Below are 19,441 nucleotides of genomic sequence, written 5' to 3'. Positions count from 1 at the left end.
CGTGAGGTGGGGGTTGGAGGGAATGACAGCAGTACCAGAAATACCTTGCACAATACTGATGGTTTGATAAGTGACCTACCTGGTGTTGCTCCACAGCTGATCTATGTACATGATTACTTAAGATATTTTGGAAAACTTACCACTGTTAGTATAAAGAAAAATACTCATTATTTTTTAAGTAGCTTTGACACGGCATAAGTCATCTTCAGATCTATATGGAGTGTTCAGATGAAAAAGTATGAAATGACATAAAAACCAGATCAACTGAATCTGCATATGCCGCTATGGAATAACATTGTGAGACACCTAGGCAACATGGCATGCGTCACCGCCTCCCCCTAAAAATTTTGAACTTTGGCCTCAGCAGGCAATGTGATGCTCACCGCCTTTTTCTGATGTCAGAAGTCTGATACTCTGATCAAATTCCTCGAGCACAGAAATATCATTAATAGTGAAACTTACTGTGAGACACCTGATAACCCATGCAGATCTATCGAGAGCAAACAGCGTGGGAGTGATTCTGCTCAATAATGCCTGTCCACATATCTCCAAGGTCACACAGAGTGTAATGGCCAAGTTCTAGTGGGAACAGCTTCAACGTCTGGTGGCACACAACCTGGACATGTTGCCGTGTGACTTCCATGTGTTTGGTCCTCTAAAAAAAAGGGAAGGACTTCATCTCGGATGACAAACAGAAGGACATTGTGGAGGACTGGCTTCTGTCACAGCCACAGGAATCCCGGGAACAGGGAATCCTATAGCTCGCGGAACACTGGGATAGTTACGCTTGAGCCTCTGGTGATTACTTCTGAATAAAGACTTCAGTTATACTCGCAGTGTTTTTTGTACTTTTACTTTTGAACGACCTGCATAAAAATAATAATGTAAAGCACACATTTGACAAGATGAGGATGAAAAAGTGAACTATAATTAAACTGTACTTTATTCATGCATTCATGGCACATTCCCCCCACGCAAAGGTTATGCATTCATACAGATATGCCTGTCTCAGTAAAATATGTTGGAAAGAGTTTTCTTTGCATTACTGTGCGATTGTGGAAATGGTGGCCAGTAATGTAGATAACAGAGTGTGTGTCGAGGGCTCTGCCATCGTGGGAATAACGTGTAGTCCACTTGAGTGTACTGTGCAAGCTGGTGCATTGCCTTTAGCACAGATACCATTGATTTCCAGATAACTGTTAATATCTTTCATTTTCACCCTGTATACACCACATTCTCCTAAATAAAAAAGGGTTTAAATCATTTTACACACTATCCTTTTTCCCATGGATACTAACCCCATAGCAACTTGGGAGAGCCTGTGTGGCATTACGGAATGCAGCAGTAAAACATTGGTAATTTGAAGCTGTGAGCTGGAATGCATGTCATACGTGGATCGCTGTTTGGCAGCATGATGATGAATGGTGGAATGCTTTTTATTATTAAAACACAAAATACTAAGTCTTTGTTGGAGGAAGAGAATTATACAATATCCAATGTTTTAATTGTGTATAGGGAAAGGAAGATTTACAATTTCTGTCTGTAATAATTACGAAACAAAATGTATGTAATATTATTATGAGGCTGGCCCGCACAGAATTATACAAGGTGACAGGCATTACATTGCATATTCAAACATTCCAAATAGTCCTTGCAATTCTGTATTTATTATAAACAGATCACGATATACTCTGTTGTTACCAGTGAAAGATATTCATCTTATGGAAGGTGAAGTTAACAATTTAAAATCTTTGAAAAGCTGAGAAATATGTCAACTGTAGTAACACAGAATTGAAAGTCAAACACAGTTTCTTAACTATGAACAACAACATCAAATGTCTCATACTTTTATTGACTGCTATATACAATATTTACATCTCATCCTGATACGAATAACTTACATTTCCAGATCAGAGAGATTGACTTCTAAAGTCCATCCAAAGTTTGTAATATAATACAAACACAATTGTCATTCAGCATAAATAGGTAACCTGTTCTTCAAATCACAGTTTTGTGGCAAAAGTTCTCTAGCCACATCTCTTCAACAAATAATCTCACAGACTGTATCTATGTCTTCAGACCACTGAATAATGTCTAGTAATCAGACATTCAAAATATCACAACTGATTGAGGAGAATACACTGAGTTATTACACAGTAACTCACAGAGACAGTAGTCAAATGGAACGAAAAGTGGAAAGGATATTGATTCCACAGTTTTCCCCCATTACTGTGATAACTAAATATAATTTGCTTAGATCAAATTATCTAAAGACTTTATTTAATTTTTCCTTTTCTTCTGCTGAGGTACATTTCCAATGCTTTCTTGATATTCTTGCATTAGCTGTTCTTGAACATCGGGTAGGCATGGTGAGTAGCGACTGTAATCCATGGCAAATTCCCCCTTCCCCTGTGTGGAGGAACGCAGCTCAGAGGCATAACCAAACATTTCATTGAGAGGTACCTGAAATCATAATATATGCATAATAATGATATACTCAACAGAGTATTAAAAATTTCAATTATACAGTATATTAAAACTGGTCCTTGAATTCATTTCAAACACTGCAGCATATCTGAAAGAAAGGGAGTCCTGTAACAAATGTAACACATCTACAAAATAAAGCAGGAAAAATAAATAAAAAGTGTGAATCAAAAAGGAGTTGATATGCTCTGGACTTCTTTTTCATTCCACATAAACACAATGGCTGCAATGTTATTTTTATTAAGACTGGTGACTATGTTAACAGGGACGGAGCTTATTAGCCATTAGCAGTGCTTTTGTAACTGTATCTGTCACATTCTTTTTGTTAGTTTACCCCTTGGTTAATAAACTGCCAATCTGATACCTACCATTATTTTGAAAATTGTATATGTTTTTATCATAAAAAATGCTTCCCATCAATCATTTTTATTTAATACTTTTCTGTATCAGAGAGACTGGCTTCAAAGGTCAAACCAAAGTTTGTGACATAATACGGACACAGTTGTCATTCAGCATAAATATCACTAGATCCTTCAATTAATACTGTTTCTTGAAACTTTGTACATAGGTTTTCATGGAATAATTAGCATATATTTTCAAGTGTCTGCCAATACAAATTTTTCAGTGTTTCCATGATCCCCTCCCATGAATCAAATAAACCTGTGACACTCTTCTTTCTTTTTTGGAAATCAAGCCATGGGTATTCTTTGTATTGGAATCAGTGCAGTGTCAGAAATGCTAGTGTTGTTTCTCAAATGAAAGATACTTAATCTGGTCACGGGAAATAAGTGACTGTTTTCCAGTTTTCAGAATAGTGAAATTTTCTGCAGAAGGTTTCCACCCTGCAGATAAACTGGTATTACAACTGGTCTTTTTCACCTATTGGAATTAAAGGAGCTGAATAACACTGTTGGATAGTACATCGTAAGTCAAACACAATTTTAAGGCAGATAGCAACACAGTGAGCAAGATGTTCTACAGAGAAGGCTGAAGTACTATGCTGCATTAACCTGCTTATTTTTTATGCTCACTAATAATGCAATAATTATAAGCTTCTTCAAGAAGGGCACTAGGTGTCCAACACCTGTAAAGAAATAAAATTTCTTTTGTGCAACTGATTGTTAATTTTTTTCAACAAATGTACTTACAGTTGCTGAGGATGGACAAAGTACTAGGGCCTAAACCCTTTTTTGTATACATGTAGTATAACTTGTTCGTCATATTTGGCACGGATCCTACACACTTGAGCAGTATTCTTAAGATGGGAGGCAGTTGTAACTACTCTGTTTTGTAGAATGAATTTTCCCAATATTATGCCAATGAACTGAAGTCTGTCACCTGCCTTACCTAAGAGTGAGGCTATGTGATTGCTCTATTTCTTATCTTTATAAATTGTTGGTTACTCCCAGGTATTTGTAGGAATTAAAGGATGCCAACTATGACTCACTGATATCATCATAAAATACTACCCTCTGCTTTTGTGAAGTACGTTATTTTACATCAACAAAACATTTAAAACAAGTTGCCAACCTCACATGATTTTGAAATCTTATTAAGGTCTTACTGTATATTTGTGCATCGTTTTTTACACAGTTCTTCATTATAGTTAACTATGTCATCCATGAAAATCTGAGCATACAATTCCTATTGTCTGCCATGTATTAATGGACAACATGAACAACAAGGACCTCAACACTTCCCTGGGACACACTTGAAGGTAAACCAGATGCACTTTCACTACAGAGAAATCCTCAATCTTATCATGAATTATGTTTGATGCCCCATATGATCATATCCTTTTAATAAATGTTGGTGTTGTACAGAGTCAAATGCTTTTTGAAAGTCAAGAAATACTGCTATCACCAGATTTCCTTGATCCATGACATCTAGAATGTCATCTGAAGAAAGTCCAAGTCATTTCAGACAAATTTCGAGATGGTTTCTTCTACAACGCCACAGCCAACCAGTATATACATACACTGGTATACATGTTTTTCCTTTATGAAGCTGACAAATGATCTATGGACAACTAAATTACTGCTATTGCTACGCCTTTCAAATAGCAATACGGTGTCTGATGGGCTTAATGCTCCCACCTACTGGACAGATCATCAGCAGTGTAATATGCCCTCACACTTAGCATCACGGCGAAGAAATTTGGAACTAGACATTGATATAAATTTTGGTGATCAGTAATTCTATGTCATCACCTCTCCTCCTCTTGCTAGCCAAATATCAGCAATGAAAATTCCTTCCACCACCAGGATTCAAACGACCTACTTCGGCACAAGTGTGCATTTGGAACCTTGGCTGCACAGATGGGTTTGTTCCAATTTATGTTAATATGCTCAAGAATGCACATGTCAATGCTAGACCTTCCATCAAACTTTATCACAGTAGTGGAAATTTCAGAACTGAAGGAGAAGACAAGCAAAGAGTTTCTATAGTCCTTCAAATATTCTTAAAAACTTTAGAAGTACACTGGTATCCAAAATTAAAGCAACAAACTGCTATTTCCCTGTCCTGTGTCTGATTCATGATATAATCATACAAACTGTTAAAACATTTCTGTACGATCGTGTTCTGTGCGGAAGATAGCACCCCAGTCGAAAGGTAACCACACCAAAGATGATGTCAGGGCACCTATCAAATAGGGTAGTCTTTGCCAGGTAGTCTCACATCCACAGTCACAGATGGTGCAGTATGGCACAGAAAAGACACCAACCAGACACTCTGCGGTGGAGGGCCATAGGCTGACTGGAAGCAAGACAGCCGCAAAATGATGTGAGCCAGTGGCTTAATGTTAATCGTTCTGTTTCTCAGATCTGGTGACAACTTATAGAGACCAAAACTGTACCTCAAAGACCAGTAAAGGGCTGACCACATGTGACATCAGAATGAGGGGACCGTTATTTGGCTCTAAGGGCATGACAGTACCGGCTAGTACTTCATGGCAACTGGCATCTGACCTTGCAGCATCCATTGTACATGTTATATTGAGGCAAACTCTGTACAGAAGGCTTCAGTGGAGTGGCCTTTATTGTTGGAGACCTGCTGTATTCGTACATCTGATGCGTCTTCACAAAAGGGAATGTCTAAAGTGGAGTCATCAACATGGCCACCTGGACGTTCAAACAGTGTGCAAATGTTCTTTTCACAAATAAGTCCCGATTTGGTCTGGAGAGTGATTCTCGGTGATTCACATCTGGAGGGAACGTGGAACACAATTTCGAGATCCAAATATTGTGGAAAGAGACCGATATCGAGGATGATCCCTAACTGTGTGAGCAGGGATTATGTTGAGCACTAGAACACATCTTCATGAAATTGTAGGGGTGTATCAGCAAAGTTTAACTGGTTCTCTTGGAAATAGAGAAGATACTGTACACATGGCATGGTTTGCTTGCTCTCTCAATTTGAATCCCATAGAGCATGTCTGGGGTGCACAAGGGAGACGTGTTGTATCACGTCAGCATCCACCAACCACCCTCCAAGACTTGTGAGCAGCTCTGCAGGAGGAATGGTTGTTATTGCTTTGAGATGTATGACATCATAAAAATAAAATACAACTATTATAAATTGAGCTCCAATCTTTGAATTGCACAGTAGATTGTATTACTGAGCAATGGTGTAGAGACAGAGAAATCCAACATGTAGTATTATCATTGTACGAAAGGGCAAACTCTTCCAGCAGAACTACTTCAAATGGTGGAGGATCATGCATTTATATCAGAAAAGGAACACATTTCAAATCAAGACATGACCTCAGTACAGTAAGTGAAGACAAACACATTGAAATATCAGCTGTTGAATTAACAGGGCTTGATATCACCAAGAAATTAATCATTTTGTGTGTGTGTATATATCTCCCAGTGGTAGTGTGGGCACTTTTTTCAAAAAAATTAACAGAAGTTCTAGATAAAGTCTCAAGTACAAAGGTCAAAATAATTCTTTGTGGGGACATTAACATCAACACTAATATCATAAATGAATCCAGCAGCACCTTCATAAACATCCTTCAAAGTTTTGGCATGTCCCTATTGATCAACAGTGCAACAAGGGTTACTAAAACGACTGCATAAGTAATTGACCATGTGGCCACAAATATGGACAGGGAAAAAGTGATGTAGCTGTGAAAGATCTCGGACTATCGGACCCAAATAACAGTAAAATCAGGCATCGAATCATTCCCTAAACTACAAGCCTACAAACGACATCGATCAGAAATCAAAATAAAAGATTTTTCAAAAGAATGAATCCTTCACATCAGGGACATTTCCAGAGCAGTTAAAATGGGCAAGAGTTGTACCTTTGCTTAAGAAAGGTAATGCAGAAGACAGAAAATTACTGGCCCGTTTCCCTGCTGTCAGTTAAATACAAACTTAACAAGAAAATAATTCCAGAACTAAGGGTTGCTACATGAGCAATGGAGAGATGCACATTTGGAATTACTAGAGGAGACAGAAAACAAGAAAAAGGACAAATGATCAAAGCATAGTGGAATTTTGTGGTACATGTTGCCAGGCAAATGTATGATTGACGGACCAAGGAAGCTCTTTGCTGGACTCCAAGAAACGAGAAAAGACTGAGAAGATTACCCAGTGGATGGTACACAGTTGACATTAAAAAAAAACATCAAGGAATGACATAGATGTGAGTTGATGAAGACTGTAATGTATGGATAAATCTAGAGGACTTCTTTATCTAGCAGTTGATATTAAGTAGCTGAGGATAATAACGGTGCATTTTGGAAAATCATTCCCATTTTCCATTGCAGTCTGCAGAAAAACATCATAATTTGATGCTTTTTTTTATCTTGAACCTTCATCAAAATATAAATACTCATCAAATGTACAAGTGACAAGGAGAGGGTGTTGGAAAATCATCTGTAACATGTAACAGTGTAACTGTATATACTTTAGAATAGAAATACAACAAGCATTTTGATTATTGTGTGGGGAGAATTGCTATGATCATAAAAAGAAAATTTTTGAGTCAAATGTTCTCAACTGAATGAAGTTAAAATGATGTATACATATTATGAAAACAGTTTAAGGGAATTGAATGTATCATTACAGCAATATTTCGGAAGCATTCTGATATCTGTTACTAAGTCAGTACTTTTTCTTGAAAACGTCTCACATGATAACACTTGACTTCTGTGCAAAAATGTTCCTGCAAAACTTAAAATTAGCTTCATGATATAGTGTCAAGCAACACTCAACATGCAATAGTCCATCATGATGCTCTGAAGTTACACAGTAATCAAAACTGAGAGGTGGCCATTTGCACAGCATACGCTGCAAATTGCAGATAGCATGGAAGAATAGACCACAAGCCAATCGCCAAACCATACTATTATTTAGATAATTCTTTCACCACTTTTCACTGGCTACAACTCAAGCACAATGAATAATTTAAAGGAGGCCAAACCAGCACGAAAGGGGACAAGAAACAACAGCAGCTGAGCACATCGTTTCCACAATCTACAGCAGAGATTGTGAGGAGGGCACAGCAGCAGAGGATCAGCACACTAATGAATAGGACACCGTAACAGAGCATGAAATCTGGCATTTTGACAAGGTACATGGGCTCCTCTTTTATCAGTTCGGCTAACCATTCATGTATCTTGTCTCCTCCTTTTTTGATGAGCTCTGCTGATATCATGTCTATTCCAGGGGCCTTCTCATTTTTTGGTCTGTTTATTGCCTCCTTCACCTCCATCAGAGTTGATTCTTCGACTAATAAAAGAGATATGGAGAAAAGAAATAATGCTGGAGGAATGGAAAACTGCTGCTGTAAGTCCCATATAAAAGAAAGGAGACAAAATTCTGACACAGAACTACACAGGGATATTTCTCCTATGTATATGCTATAAAGTAATATCAAGAATTATACTGAACAGGCTCAACCCATACATTGAGGAAATATTAGACACAGCAGGGTTCAGAAAAGATAAATCAAATATTCACACTAAGGCAAATATTAGATAAGAACTGGGAACACAATCATGATACCTTTCATCTGTTTATAGATTTCAACAAAGCTCATGACAGCATAGTAAGAGAGGAAATGTGGGGATAATGGCAGAGTATGGGATATCTGACAAGCTGATAAAGCTAACTAAAATGTGTGTGATGGAATCAAAGTGTAGAGTGAAAGTACAGGGGGAGTTCTCAGAAGCATTTGAAGTAAAAACAGGAGTGAGACAGGAAGATGACATATCACCAACCCTGTTCAATTCGGCCCTCAACAACACCCTGAGGAGAGCAACATGTGAAAGTGCAGGAGTCACCATAGGAAAAAAGATAAATGTCCTGGCTTTTCCGGCTGATATTATGCTGATAGGAAAGAACATGGAAGAACTGGAGAAAATGGGAACTGTGCTAAAGGAAGAAGCTAAGAAAGTAAGTCTAACTATAAATGAAAGTAAAACAAAGTTCATGGTATTAGAAAGAAGAGCTCATTTAAGGACCAAACCATCTAAAAATCGGAAATATAACAATACAGAAGACAGACACATTCACATACCTCGGTGTCAACATCAACCAACAAAACCTTATACAACAAGAGATAGTAACAAGAATTCAAGCTGGGGGAAGATGTCTAGGAGCTATGCACAACATCATAAGATTTAAGTTACTATCTAGGCAGGTAAAAATAAGAATATATCAGACCGTCATCAAGCCAATAGTGTGCTATGCAAGTGAGACATGGACCCTGACAAAGAAAACGGAGAAAAAAGTATCACTTTTGAAAATAAAATACCGAGAAAAATATATGGGCCAGTGAAAGAAAATGAACAGTGGAGAATAAGGAAAAACAGAGAACTCAGATAATTATACACACTGCCTGACATCGTAACGAGTGTGAAAATTAACAAACTAAGATGGTATGGACGTGAGGAGGAGAGGGGAGAACACAATAATAAAGGCTGTAATGGATGGAGAAGCAGAAGGAAAGAGAACACTGGGACGGCTGAGAAAGAGATGGAAGGATAATACCATGGGAGGCATGCAGATAGTGGGTCTGGGAGATGAAGATGCAGATGACAGGAAAGTGTGAAAGGCTGGACTGAGTGAGGCCAAGGACCAGCTGTAGTATGTGTGGCCAGTATAAGTAAATAAGTAAGTACATGGGCTCCAAGCAGATATTATAATGCAGCATTTTCTTGGCATCGCTTGTTAGTTCAATAACTACATCTACATCTACTTACATACACCGCAAGCCACCATATGGTGTGTGGGAGAAGGTAACTTATACCACTACCTGTCATTTCTTTTGCTGATCCATTTGGAAACACAGTGAAGCCTATGTGTGAGCTCTAATTTCTCTCATCTTTGTGGTCCCTAAGCGAAATATATGTCTGTAGCAGTAGGATCGTTTTGCAATCAGCTTCAAATGCCAGTTCTCTAAATTTTCTGAATAGTGTCACTCGAAAAGAATGTCACTTTCCCTCCACAGATTCCTGTTTGAGTTCCCAAAGCATCTCCGTAATATATGCATGTTGGGTGAACCTACAGGTAACAAATGCACCAGCTCGCTTCTGAATTGCTTCAGTGTCTTCCTTTAGACTTGATGGGGATCCAAAACACTCGAGCAATACTCAAGAATGAATCATACTAGTATATATGCAGCCTCCTTTACAGATGAACCACACTTTCTTAAAATTCTCCCAATAAACTTAAGTCAACCATTCACCTTCCCTACTGTAATCCTTACATGCTAATAACATTTCATATTGGTTTGCAATGTTATATCTAGATTTTTAATTTGACGTGACTGTATCAAACAGCACACTACTAATGCTACTATCACACCAACTACAAATTTTGTCTAAGTCATACGGTATGCTCCTACAGCCCCTCAACTAAGACAACTTCGCACACAGTATAGCATCAGCAGCAAACAACTGCAGACTGCTGCTCACTCTATCTGTCTGGTCATTTATGTATACAGAGAATCATAGCGGTCCTATCAAACTTCCTTGGAGCACCACTAATGATACCCTCGTCTCTGGTGAACAATTGCTGACGAGGACAATGGGCTTCGATCAAATGAGAAGTTTGTGGGCCACTTACATAGCTGAGAACATAATGTGGATGCTAAGATCTTCATTAACAGTCTGCAGTGGGGTATAATGTTAAAATGTTTTTTTGGAAATCTAGGAGTATGGAATCTGCCTGTTACCCTTCGCCATGGTTCGCAGGATATCGTGTGAGAAAAGGGCAAGCTGAGTTTCGCAGAAGTGATGTTTTCTATAACTGTGTTGATTTATGAGCAGAAGCTTTGCTGTCTCAAGGAAATGTACTGTACTCGTACTGAGAACTACTTTGCACTTGACTCTATGGGCATATATCATTTTCTTGTATCTTAAAGTTTACAAGTGATATTTTCTTGTATCTTAAAGTTTACAAGCGAAGCATATCTCTATCTCTCTCTCTCTCTCTCTCTCTCTCTCACACACACACACACACAACTCTCCTTTCAAGTCACACTGCTATAGCCAGGTAGGATAATTTGCTTGCCTATTGGCAAATTCAGCTAAAGAAATGCATTTTAGTGGTCATATGATGGTGAACATATTTGATGTAGAAGCCTCTTGGCATATGCAAGGCAAAAGTAAAATCAAGACTGGCAATAAAAATATTCAACCCCTTCTGAAAATTCTTTGAAATGTCACAAACCGACATTTCAGCAGTTCACTTCACCATCAATTCTGAACCAACAATAATGTTGAGACATTAATGTCATTTACCAACTAATTACATGTAAAGATAGTTTCCAATTCATTATTCTAAATCTTCTGTCAATAATCACAAGGGTAAGACGACGATTTTTGTGTAACAGCAAAGAAAGAAAATTATGCAAACAAACAAACATGAACACACATACAATAATTCATTTGTGACAGACACAAAAATTTATAGTATATTTTTCAAGTTTCATATCTGAAAAATCTAACATAAAATTGTAAATTTAAATTATAAAATCTTTTAAGTGTAAAACTGGCAAACCTCAGCATAAATTGTAAACCAGCCTTCTTGACTGTCTGTCCCTGTTACGATTCCATGTCTCTTGCTTATATGTCCAGCAATGACTCCTTGAAATTCTTCCGGTGCAGTTATTTCAACTGACATGATTGGCTCCAATATTTGCCACACACCATTCTCAAACACTAAAATTACAAATGACAACAAATAAGTTCAAAATAACATATAAAATAGAAAATAAACACTCCTGAAGCATAATTTTAATAACCAAATTAATTTATATGTAATTTGATACAATATGTCTACAGATTTTTTACATTTTACCCATTGCTAAGACTAATACAAGCCTTGACTGTGTTGACATTTTGATACCATTTGCTATGGCCTGAAACAATGGCAACATGACCCATGCCAGCTTCTGTTGTCTAGAAGCCACAACTGGCTCAGACTGCTATGAGTACACGAATATTGATGTGTGAAGTGGCAAACTGTTGTGTTTTGTGTTAAGTCTTGCAGTGGTGTCTGCACACTACTGTGGTGACCACAGTGTGGCAGTCTGCACTGCTGATAGGCAGAATAGGTAAATGACAGCTTTGATTGTGTAGGCCATCACATGAACAGATACAAGATGAAACACCTTGACTCCTACATACCGAAGGAACTCTTGAACAGCAATGGCTACAGCAGGAAGGTTTTGGAACAGAGAGTACTGTCCCTCCTTCACACCACTGTCAGAAGGGCAACACCCACTCATGCGTAGCAACAAATGTGTGAGACTTTTTATTAAGGAACAACATATTCCTGCCCTTACTTGTCACCCACTGAACATATATGACATACGTTTGGCCAACAACTCAATACTTGGTAATCTGCTCAAAACATTGTGTATCTTAACTTCGACAAGTGAATACTGTTAACAACCAGTTCTACACATAAAAATGCTTCCTAATTACAGTATGGACAGCTCTATCCATGATCATAGAAAAAGAACAGACTAATCTCACATTTACCAATTATTTTTTTAACAAAAAACTCAAAACAGAATTTTCTACCATGGAATAAAACTTTACAATAGACTGCCTGTTAAGATTAAAGTGATTACTATAACATACTTATTTTAAAAGGTACTTAAAAGCATATGTAAAGTAACACATTCTATATAGTAAATTACTAGTCACACAACACACAGTAGGAACTTTGGCGTATAGATCTTTCATTTCACGACTCACCTTCACACTCATTTTTTGTTCTTTTTCTTCTTCATGTAGGCAACATTACATCACAGTTCTTTTCCTGAGCTGAATGTATCAGTCACTGTGGATGATGCTGAGTCAGATTTTTATTTAAACAAAGGGGAAGTTGTGGTACACAAAATAGAAACCAGACACCATTGTCATGGTCTTCTTGTTGGCTGATAGTGTGTATACTGACTGGTGCTAGGAAGTGAATGTACAGTACAGCACTAGCTTTTTACATTATGAAATAACTCCTTTACAATAATGTATAAACACAACACTAAACATTGGGGGTATGATGAATGTGCTTCATAATGCAGCTAATCTATGGCTTAAAGTTCAATCAAGTATATCCTTCTTGATATTGCAGTTCCTGGAGAACTGTGTTCCTGTGGGATGAATATTTCTTTTTTGTATACAAAAATGCAGAAAATTCAATGACTCCAGACTCTAATACAGACAATTATTTTTTTATAACACAAACTATTATACGTTGTGATTTCTATAGCAAGAAAACTCGCTGCCATTTTAGAATGAATGAAGGGACTTGATTGCCTCAATGCTACTGAGAAGACAAGAGAAAGAGATCTTGAAATGAGAATATGCGCTAACGAATTTGGCAATATTAACATTCAAATAGTTAAACCCAGACAACCATTCTGAGCAGTATTTGTGTTCAACTTTCTGGCAGATTAAAGCTGTATGCCAGACAAATAGTTGTACAGAATCTTACCTTTCACAGGCAATGTTCTTACTGACTGAGATATCCAGCCATGACTCATGACAAGTTACAAACATGGGTCCAGCTGATAACGGGAAAGAGATGGCAGAGGGACAATGAAGAATGCAATTCATGTCCTTAAAGTAGGTAGTTAGATCGTACAGTGCAGGCTTTTACATCCAGTTTTGCATCTTCATTGAGTTTTGTTACATGGACAATAGACCATGGTGTAAGGCATGTTTCTGTGCCTAACATTTTGTCTCCTAATACTGGTGACATCGCCAGAGGGTATAAACACTCAGACAGTACCTTCAAACTCAAGAAACCTCAGCAAGCATCTGTAAAATTCAAGATTAAAACTACGAAGATTCAGAAAACTTAAAAGAGATCCCACAATTTCTGCTCTTGAGGTAATGAACAAGTGAATAAAAGCCCTATGGCTGCCATCATTGATTATAAAATTTTCTGAGTCATTAGGTGGCATCAAATTCCTCTTCAAACTTCTTCATTCCTTGAAGTTTTGATGGCATCTTCTTCAGGATTCCACTGGTCCGTTGATAGCAGAGCACTCCAGAGCACACGTGGAATTCTGAAGAGGATGCTAGCAGAGGGATCGAAATGTTGAGTAGTGAAGAAGTTTGAAGAGGAATTTGATGCTGCCTAACAACTAAGAAGACTCTGTTATCTAATAAAAAGCCTCTTTGATTTCTTCCACTGAAAGAAGTTGTTATCAAATTGGAAGTGTTGCCACCAAACTTGTATGGTTTATTAAAAATTCAAAAGCCTGGCATTCTGTAAAGGCCTACTGTTAGCATTATTGCCTGCCCGACCTATGGGATTACCAAACATTTGGCCACAGCCATTTATATGAAAAACTGACACTTATATTAACAGAAGAATAAAATTCAAAAGGTTTCTCTTAATGAATTGATGTCACAGGTGGAATGTATTTTCACAAGGATATGGGAGATCTCTCCAAACACTTAGTCAACTTATTTTCTATGGGACAACAAATTCTATGAGCAAACTGATGGTGTGGCTATGGGAAACCCACTCAGCACACTTGTGGTGAATTTGAAGTAACGGCCCTTCAGATGGCTAAGACGACTAAATCCAGTTTCGCCATGTTGATGCTGTTTGGCCCCGTGGAAAGAACAAACACTCTAAATTTTTAAAAAGTTCAAAATAGACAAAGAGAAAGAAGGTCAAACTTCATTTTTAGAAGTACAGGTACTCCAAAAACATGACTGAACTTTGTACCCTAAAGTCTACAGAAATCCCATTCAGGAAGATAGGTTCCTTCACAAAAATTTCAATCACCATTCCAAACAGAAATGAGCAGTAATTAAGGTGTTGGTGGACTAGGCTAAAAGAATCTGTGAAAAACAGTACTTTGAGAAGAGCTTGATCATTTAAGAATTACTTTCAGAACAAATGTCTACTGTAATAAATGGTCCATTACATCCTAAAACATCTGGAGCTTCCAGCAGAAAAGAACAAGTTAACCAAATATTTTCCTTCTCCTCATAAAAAAAGTCATATGTCGTATTGTTAGGATGCTAAGAAATCATGGTACTGACTCAGTTTTTTTCAAACTGACAAGAAAAGTGCATCACTGGTTGAATACCGCAAAAGGACCTACGCCTGCCACTTGCCACATCACAGTTATACATAATATCTTTTATGAGGTGCATTCAAGTTCTAAGGCCTCCGACTTTTTTTCTCCGGACTGGAAAGAGAGAGAAACATGCGCATTGTTTTAAAATGAGGCCGCGTTCATTGTCAATACGTCCCAGAGATGGCAGCACCGTACGGCAGATGGAATTTTACCGCCAGCGGCGAGAATGAGAACTGTTTTAAATACTTAAAATGGCGATGTTTTCCTTACTTGAACAGCGTGCAATCATTCGTTTTCTGAATTTGCGTGGTGTGAAACCAATTGAAATTCATCGACAGTTGAAGGAGACATGTGGTGATGGAGTTATGGATGTGTCGAAAGTGCGTTCGTGGGTGTGACAGTTTAATGAAGGCAGAACATCGTGTGACAACAAACCGAAACAACCTCAGGCTCGCACAAGCCAGTCCGACGACATGATCGAGGAAGTGGAGAGAATTGTTTTGGGGGATCGCCGAATGACTGTTGAACAGATTGCCTCCAGAGTTGGCATTTCTGTGCACACAATCCTGCATGACGACTTGAAAATGCGAAAAGTGTCATCCAGGTGGGTGCCACGAATGCTGATGGATGACCACATGGCTGCCTGTGTGGCATGTTGCCAAGCAATGTTGACGCACAATGCCAGCATGAATGGGACTTTCTTTTCGTCGGTTGTGACAATGGATGAGACGTGGATGCCATTTTTCAATCCAGAAACAAAGCGCCAGCCAGCTCAATGGAAGCACACAGATTCACCGCCACCAAAAAAATTTCGGGTAACCGCCAGTGCTGAAAAAATGATGGTGTCCATGTTCTGGGACAGCGAGGGCGTAATCGTTACCCATTGTGTTCCAAAGGGCATTACGGTGACAGGTGCATTCTACGAAAATGTTTTGAAGAACAAATTCCGTCCTGCATTGCAACAAAAACTTCCGGGAAGGGCTGCGCGTGTGCTGTTTCACCAAGACAACGCACCCGCACATTGAGCTAACGTTACGCAACAGTTTCTTCGTGATAACAGCTTTGAAGTGATTCCTCATGCTCCCTACTCACCTGACCTGGCTCCTAGTGACTTTTGGCTTTTTCCAACAATGAAAGATACTCTCCGTGGCCGCACATTCACCAGCCGTGCTGCTATTGCCTCAGCGATTTTCCAATGGTCAAAACAGACTCCTAAAGAAGCCTTCGCCGCTGCCATGGAATCATGGCGTCAGCGTTGTGAAAAATGTGTACGTCTGCAGGGCGATTACGTCGAGAAGTAACGCCAGTTTCATCGATTTCGGGTGAGTAGTTAATTAGAAAAAAAATCGGAGGCCTTAGAACTTGAATGCACCTCGTATATGCAGTCAAGTGAACATAGGAACAGCCAGAAGAAGCATTAACAACACCTGTCCTAAAGACAGAAATAGTTGTCCAAGAAACATGGATATATCAGCAGTAGCAGATCATGAACTGTAACCAGGAATCACGAAATTTGTTTTATCAAGATTCAATCATTACTATGGTAGCACGTACGAAGAGACCACAAAATTGAAAAGCACGGAAACAATGTTAACAAAAAGAAGGCTTTAAATTAAACAAGTTGGTTGTCTTAGAACTAAATGAATCTAACAGCATCAACTCTTTCACCCTACAAGGTCCGTATCACAAGTTGGCACATCTCCGTGATCTTAGGAGGTGGCCTGATGATGCTACAACTCAGCCACTGCATGGATATGTATAAATAGTTTGGTTTGGTTGTAGCTACTATTCTAGTCTTCATAGCCTCTGATGATGTCTCCAACATTAGAAGACAAAAAGAAACAGACCTTAGACCACAGCCTAATGCCTATGTCATAAAAATGAACTAAGACAGGAAATTAGGTTTCAGGCAATAGGCTGGAGACGGTCAACTACAACAGAAATTCCTTTCTTGTGAGCATAGTGACTACCTACAATTTTTCTTCCAGGGTACTCGGTTCAGGTGATTTTATGGAACATATGTAAGATGTGGGTAGGGTACGGAAGTGTGTGTGTGTGTGTGTGTGTGTGTGTGTGTGTGGGGGGGGGGGGGGGGGGGGAGTTGGGCAGAGGAATGGATTTGGGGCAAGAGGTTCTAGGAATGAGAGTGGAGATTCGATGTTGTGCTCTACTTCTGGGATGAGATTACTATGGCAGAGTTAATTGGTGGAAAGAGTCCAACAGTTGGCAAAAACCTTCCATCAGGTAACATTGTGAGATCCAGGGCACTGATGGAATCTATATCTGCAGGGGTGATGACAAAATACAGCTTCGCTTTCACACTGCAGATAGCCACCAGCTGTTATTGAAAAGGAACCTAGGGAAAGATAGTAAGACCATGTTGTGAAGGTGAATTCCTGGGATGTTAAGAGGGTGGTTACATGAGAGCGGGGAAGAGTGCAGTTGAAAAGAGGCATCAACTGAGAAAGGTAAGCAGCATAAAAGTGTTGCTATTGTAGGAATCAGAAGAATGATAATAGATCTTTGATGAGTCCGGCGTAACTGAATTTGGGTGGAATAGGTTGTCAAGTGTCCTGGGTTTCCCTGATTTCTACTTCTTGTGGGAAGGATGGAAGTGAGCTATGGGGAATTCAGCAGAGAGAAATAGTCCACATTGCAGGGTTTGTGTGACATGAGAGGTTGACAGGGCAGGAGATATGGGTGATGGAGTGTAGGAAATTGTATTTGCACAATAAGAGACAAAAGAAGCAGAAAAATTTCCATGATGCCTGAGCCGTGGAAAAAAGATTCTGCACAAATTGATTTAAGAGAGATTAGGATTGGAGAATGTGATGACTAAAGAGGTCTTTGTCTGAGGAGGGGTTGGCATTCAGAATAAGGAATTTTTGTAAGAAGGCCATTGGGTGGATATCCTGGGTTAGGCAGTATTTCAGGAAGAGGATGGTTCTGTTAGAGGTGGGCTTTTCTGAAATGAATGTAGCAGGGATACATTAAGATTGCAATTAAGTTATTCATGTGTTCTTCCATTCATTGTTTACCTCCACAGCATTTATTACAATTTTTATCCTAAAAAATAATTCCTGAAGATCATTTATATTCCTTCCCTCTCCTCACTCATACATTCTATCCCTAATGGATCCCTGTTCTGGTTGGACTTCTCCAATGAACCTGTGACTATGGCTGCTCTATATTGTGAAAAATACTATGTACCAGGAACCAAGACGTTGAATAGATTCCTGAATGTAAACAAGTACTACATACACTGACGAGTTAAACATTGCGACCACTGCTCAATGCAAGATTGAATGCCACCCACTGGCACAGCAGTAAACTCGCACTGATCTGAACCCAACTGAACGTATTTTGGACATTGGTAGGTGTCAGTTCTGTGTCCAAAAACAATCAGCATGTATTTTATGTGAATTGCAAGATTGGTGCATAGACATATAGTGCCACACACCTCCAGAAACCCACAAAGGACTTGTTGAATCTGTGTCATGTAGAATCATTGCTGTATCATACTCCAAATGTGGACCGGCATGTTATTAAGCAGGTGGTCATAATATTTCAGCTCATCAGCGTATGTAGCAACACTAAATGAAGCATTAAACTGGACAAATATAACAAAATGTAATGACAATGTTAGAATAATACCTTGTTTGACAGCTCCATGTGCTGCAAGCATGAATGCCAGTTCACTAGAGTCAACAATGTGGTGAGCACCATCAAATAATCTGAATTTCACCCCTGCTATTTTGTGGCCAGACAGAAGACCTAAGATGGAAAAAAACACATTCAAAAAACAAGTACATTAGAAAAGCAAATTATCAGCCATCAAGATAATAGGCTGCAATTGCAAAAGAACAAACAAATAATTTTCTTCTGAGCTATTAGGACACTCATGACCACACGTTTACAAAATACTCTTGTTAATATTCTTTTTATTTTAAAATGTCAGAAATACTTACACAGTTGCTTATCAACCAATTATTATAAAAAAATTGTACATAGGATCTTTATCATTCGGAAGGTTCATGGCAATCATCTAATAAATTGTATTATAGAAGCTGAACCACAGTTTTAAACCATTTCAGATAAACATCAACCTTAGACCTATGGCTGCTGAACGACCAAATGGAGTTGAAAACTGTTGGTGAAATATGTAAGAACAGTTAGAAGATTGAGCATTCATTGGTGTCATTACACAAATAATGTATAGGTTGTCAACAATGTGAAGTGAATTATACAATACATTAATATTGTAAGTTAAGTCAGCTGCAGGGCATAGCCTGTGGATGATAACTCTGTCTTATTTTTGTCAATATCACATTCTGTATTGTAATAATGAAAGTCAGAAATAACGCCCACAATAATCGTGTATTCTGTGACA

At 38.5% G+C, this 19,441-nt stretch overlaps 1 protein-coding gene across 1 annotated transcript in view; it reads right to left on the bottom strand.

Moving 5' to 3' along the window:
* Positions 1-1,831: 1,831 nt before the first annotated feature.
* Positions 1,832-19,441, bottom strand: part of LOC126456783 (elongation factor G, mitochondrial) — an 80,556-nt gene continuing 62,946 nt past the window's right edge. Inside the window, exons 13-15 of the mRNA XM_050092566.1 lie at positions 18,706-18,825; positions 11,502-11,662; positions 1,832-2,463 (exon numbers count right to left, since the gene is read on the bottom strand). Coding sequence (XP_049948523.1) covers positions 2,281-2,463; positions 11,502-11,662; positions 18,706-18,825 — 464 coding nt within the window. The 3' untranslated portion in view covers positions 1,832-2,280. The remainder of the gene's footprint in view (positions 2,464-11,501; positions 11,663-18,705; positions 18,826-19,441) is intronic.

This window comes from Schistocerca serialis, chromosome 2, assembly GCF_023864345.2.
Source record: "Schistocerca serialis cubense isolate TAMUIC-IGC-003099 chromosome 2, iqSchSeri2.2, whole genome shotgun sequence".
Classification (NCBI taxonomy): domain Eukaryota; kingdom Metazoa; phylum Arthropoda; class Insecta; order Orthoptera; family Acrididae; genus Schistocerca; species Schistocerca serialis.
This window is presented reverse-complemented; position numbering and strand designations above follow the sequence as displayed.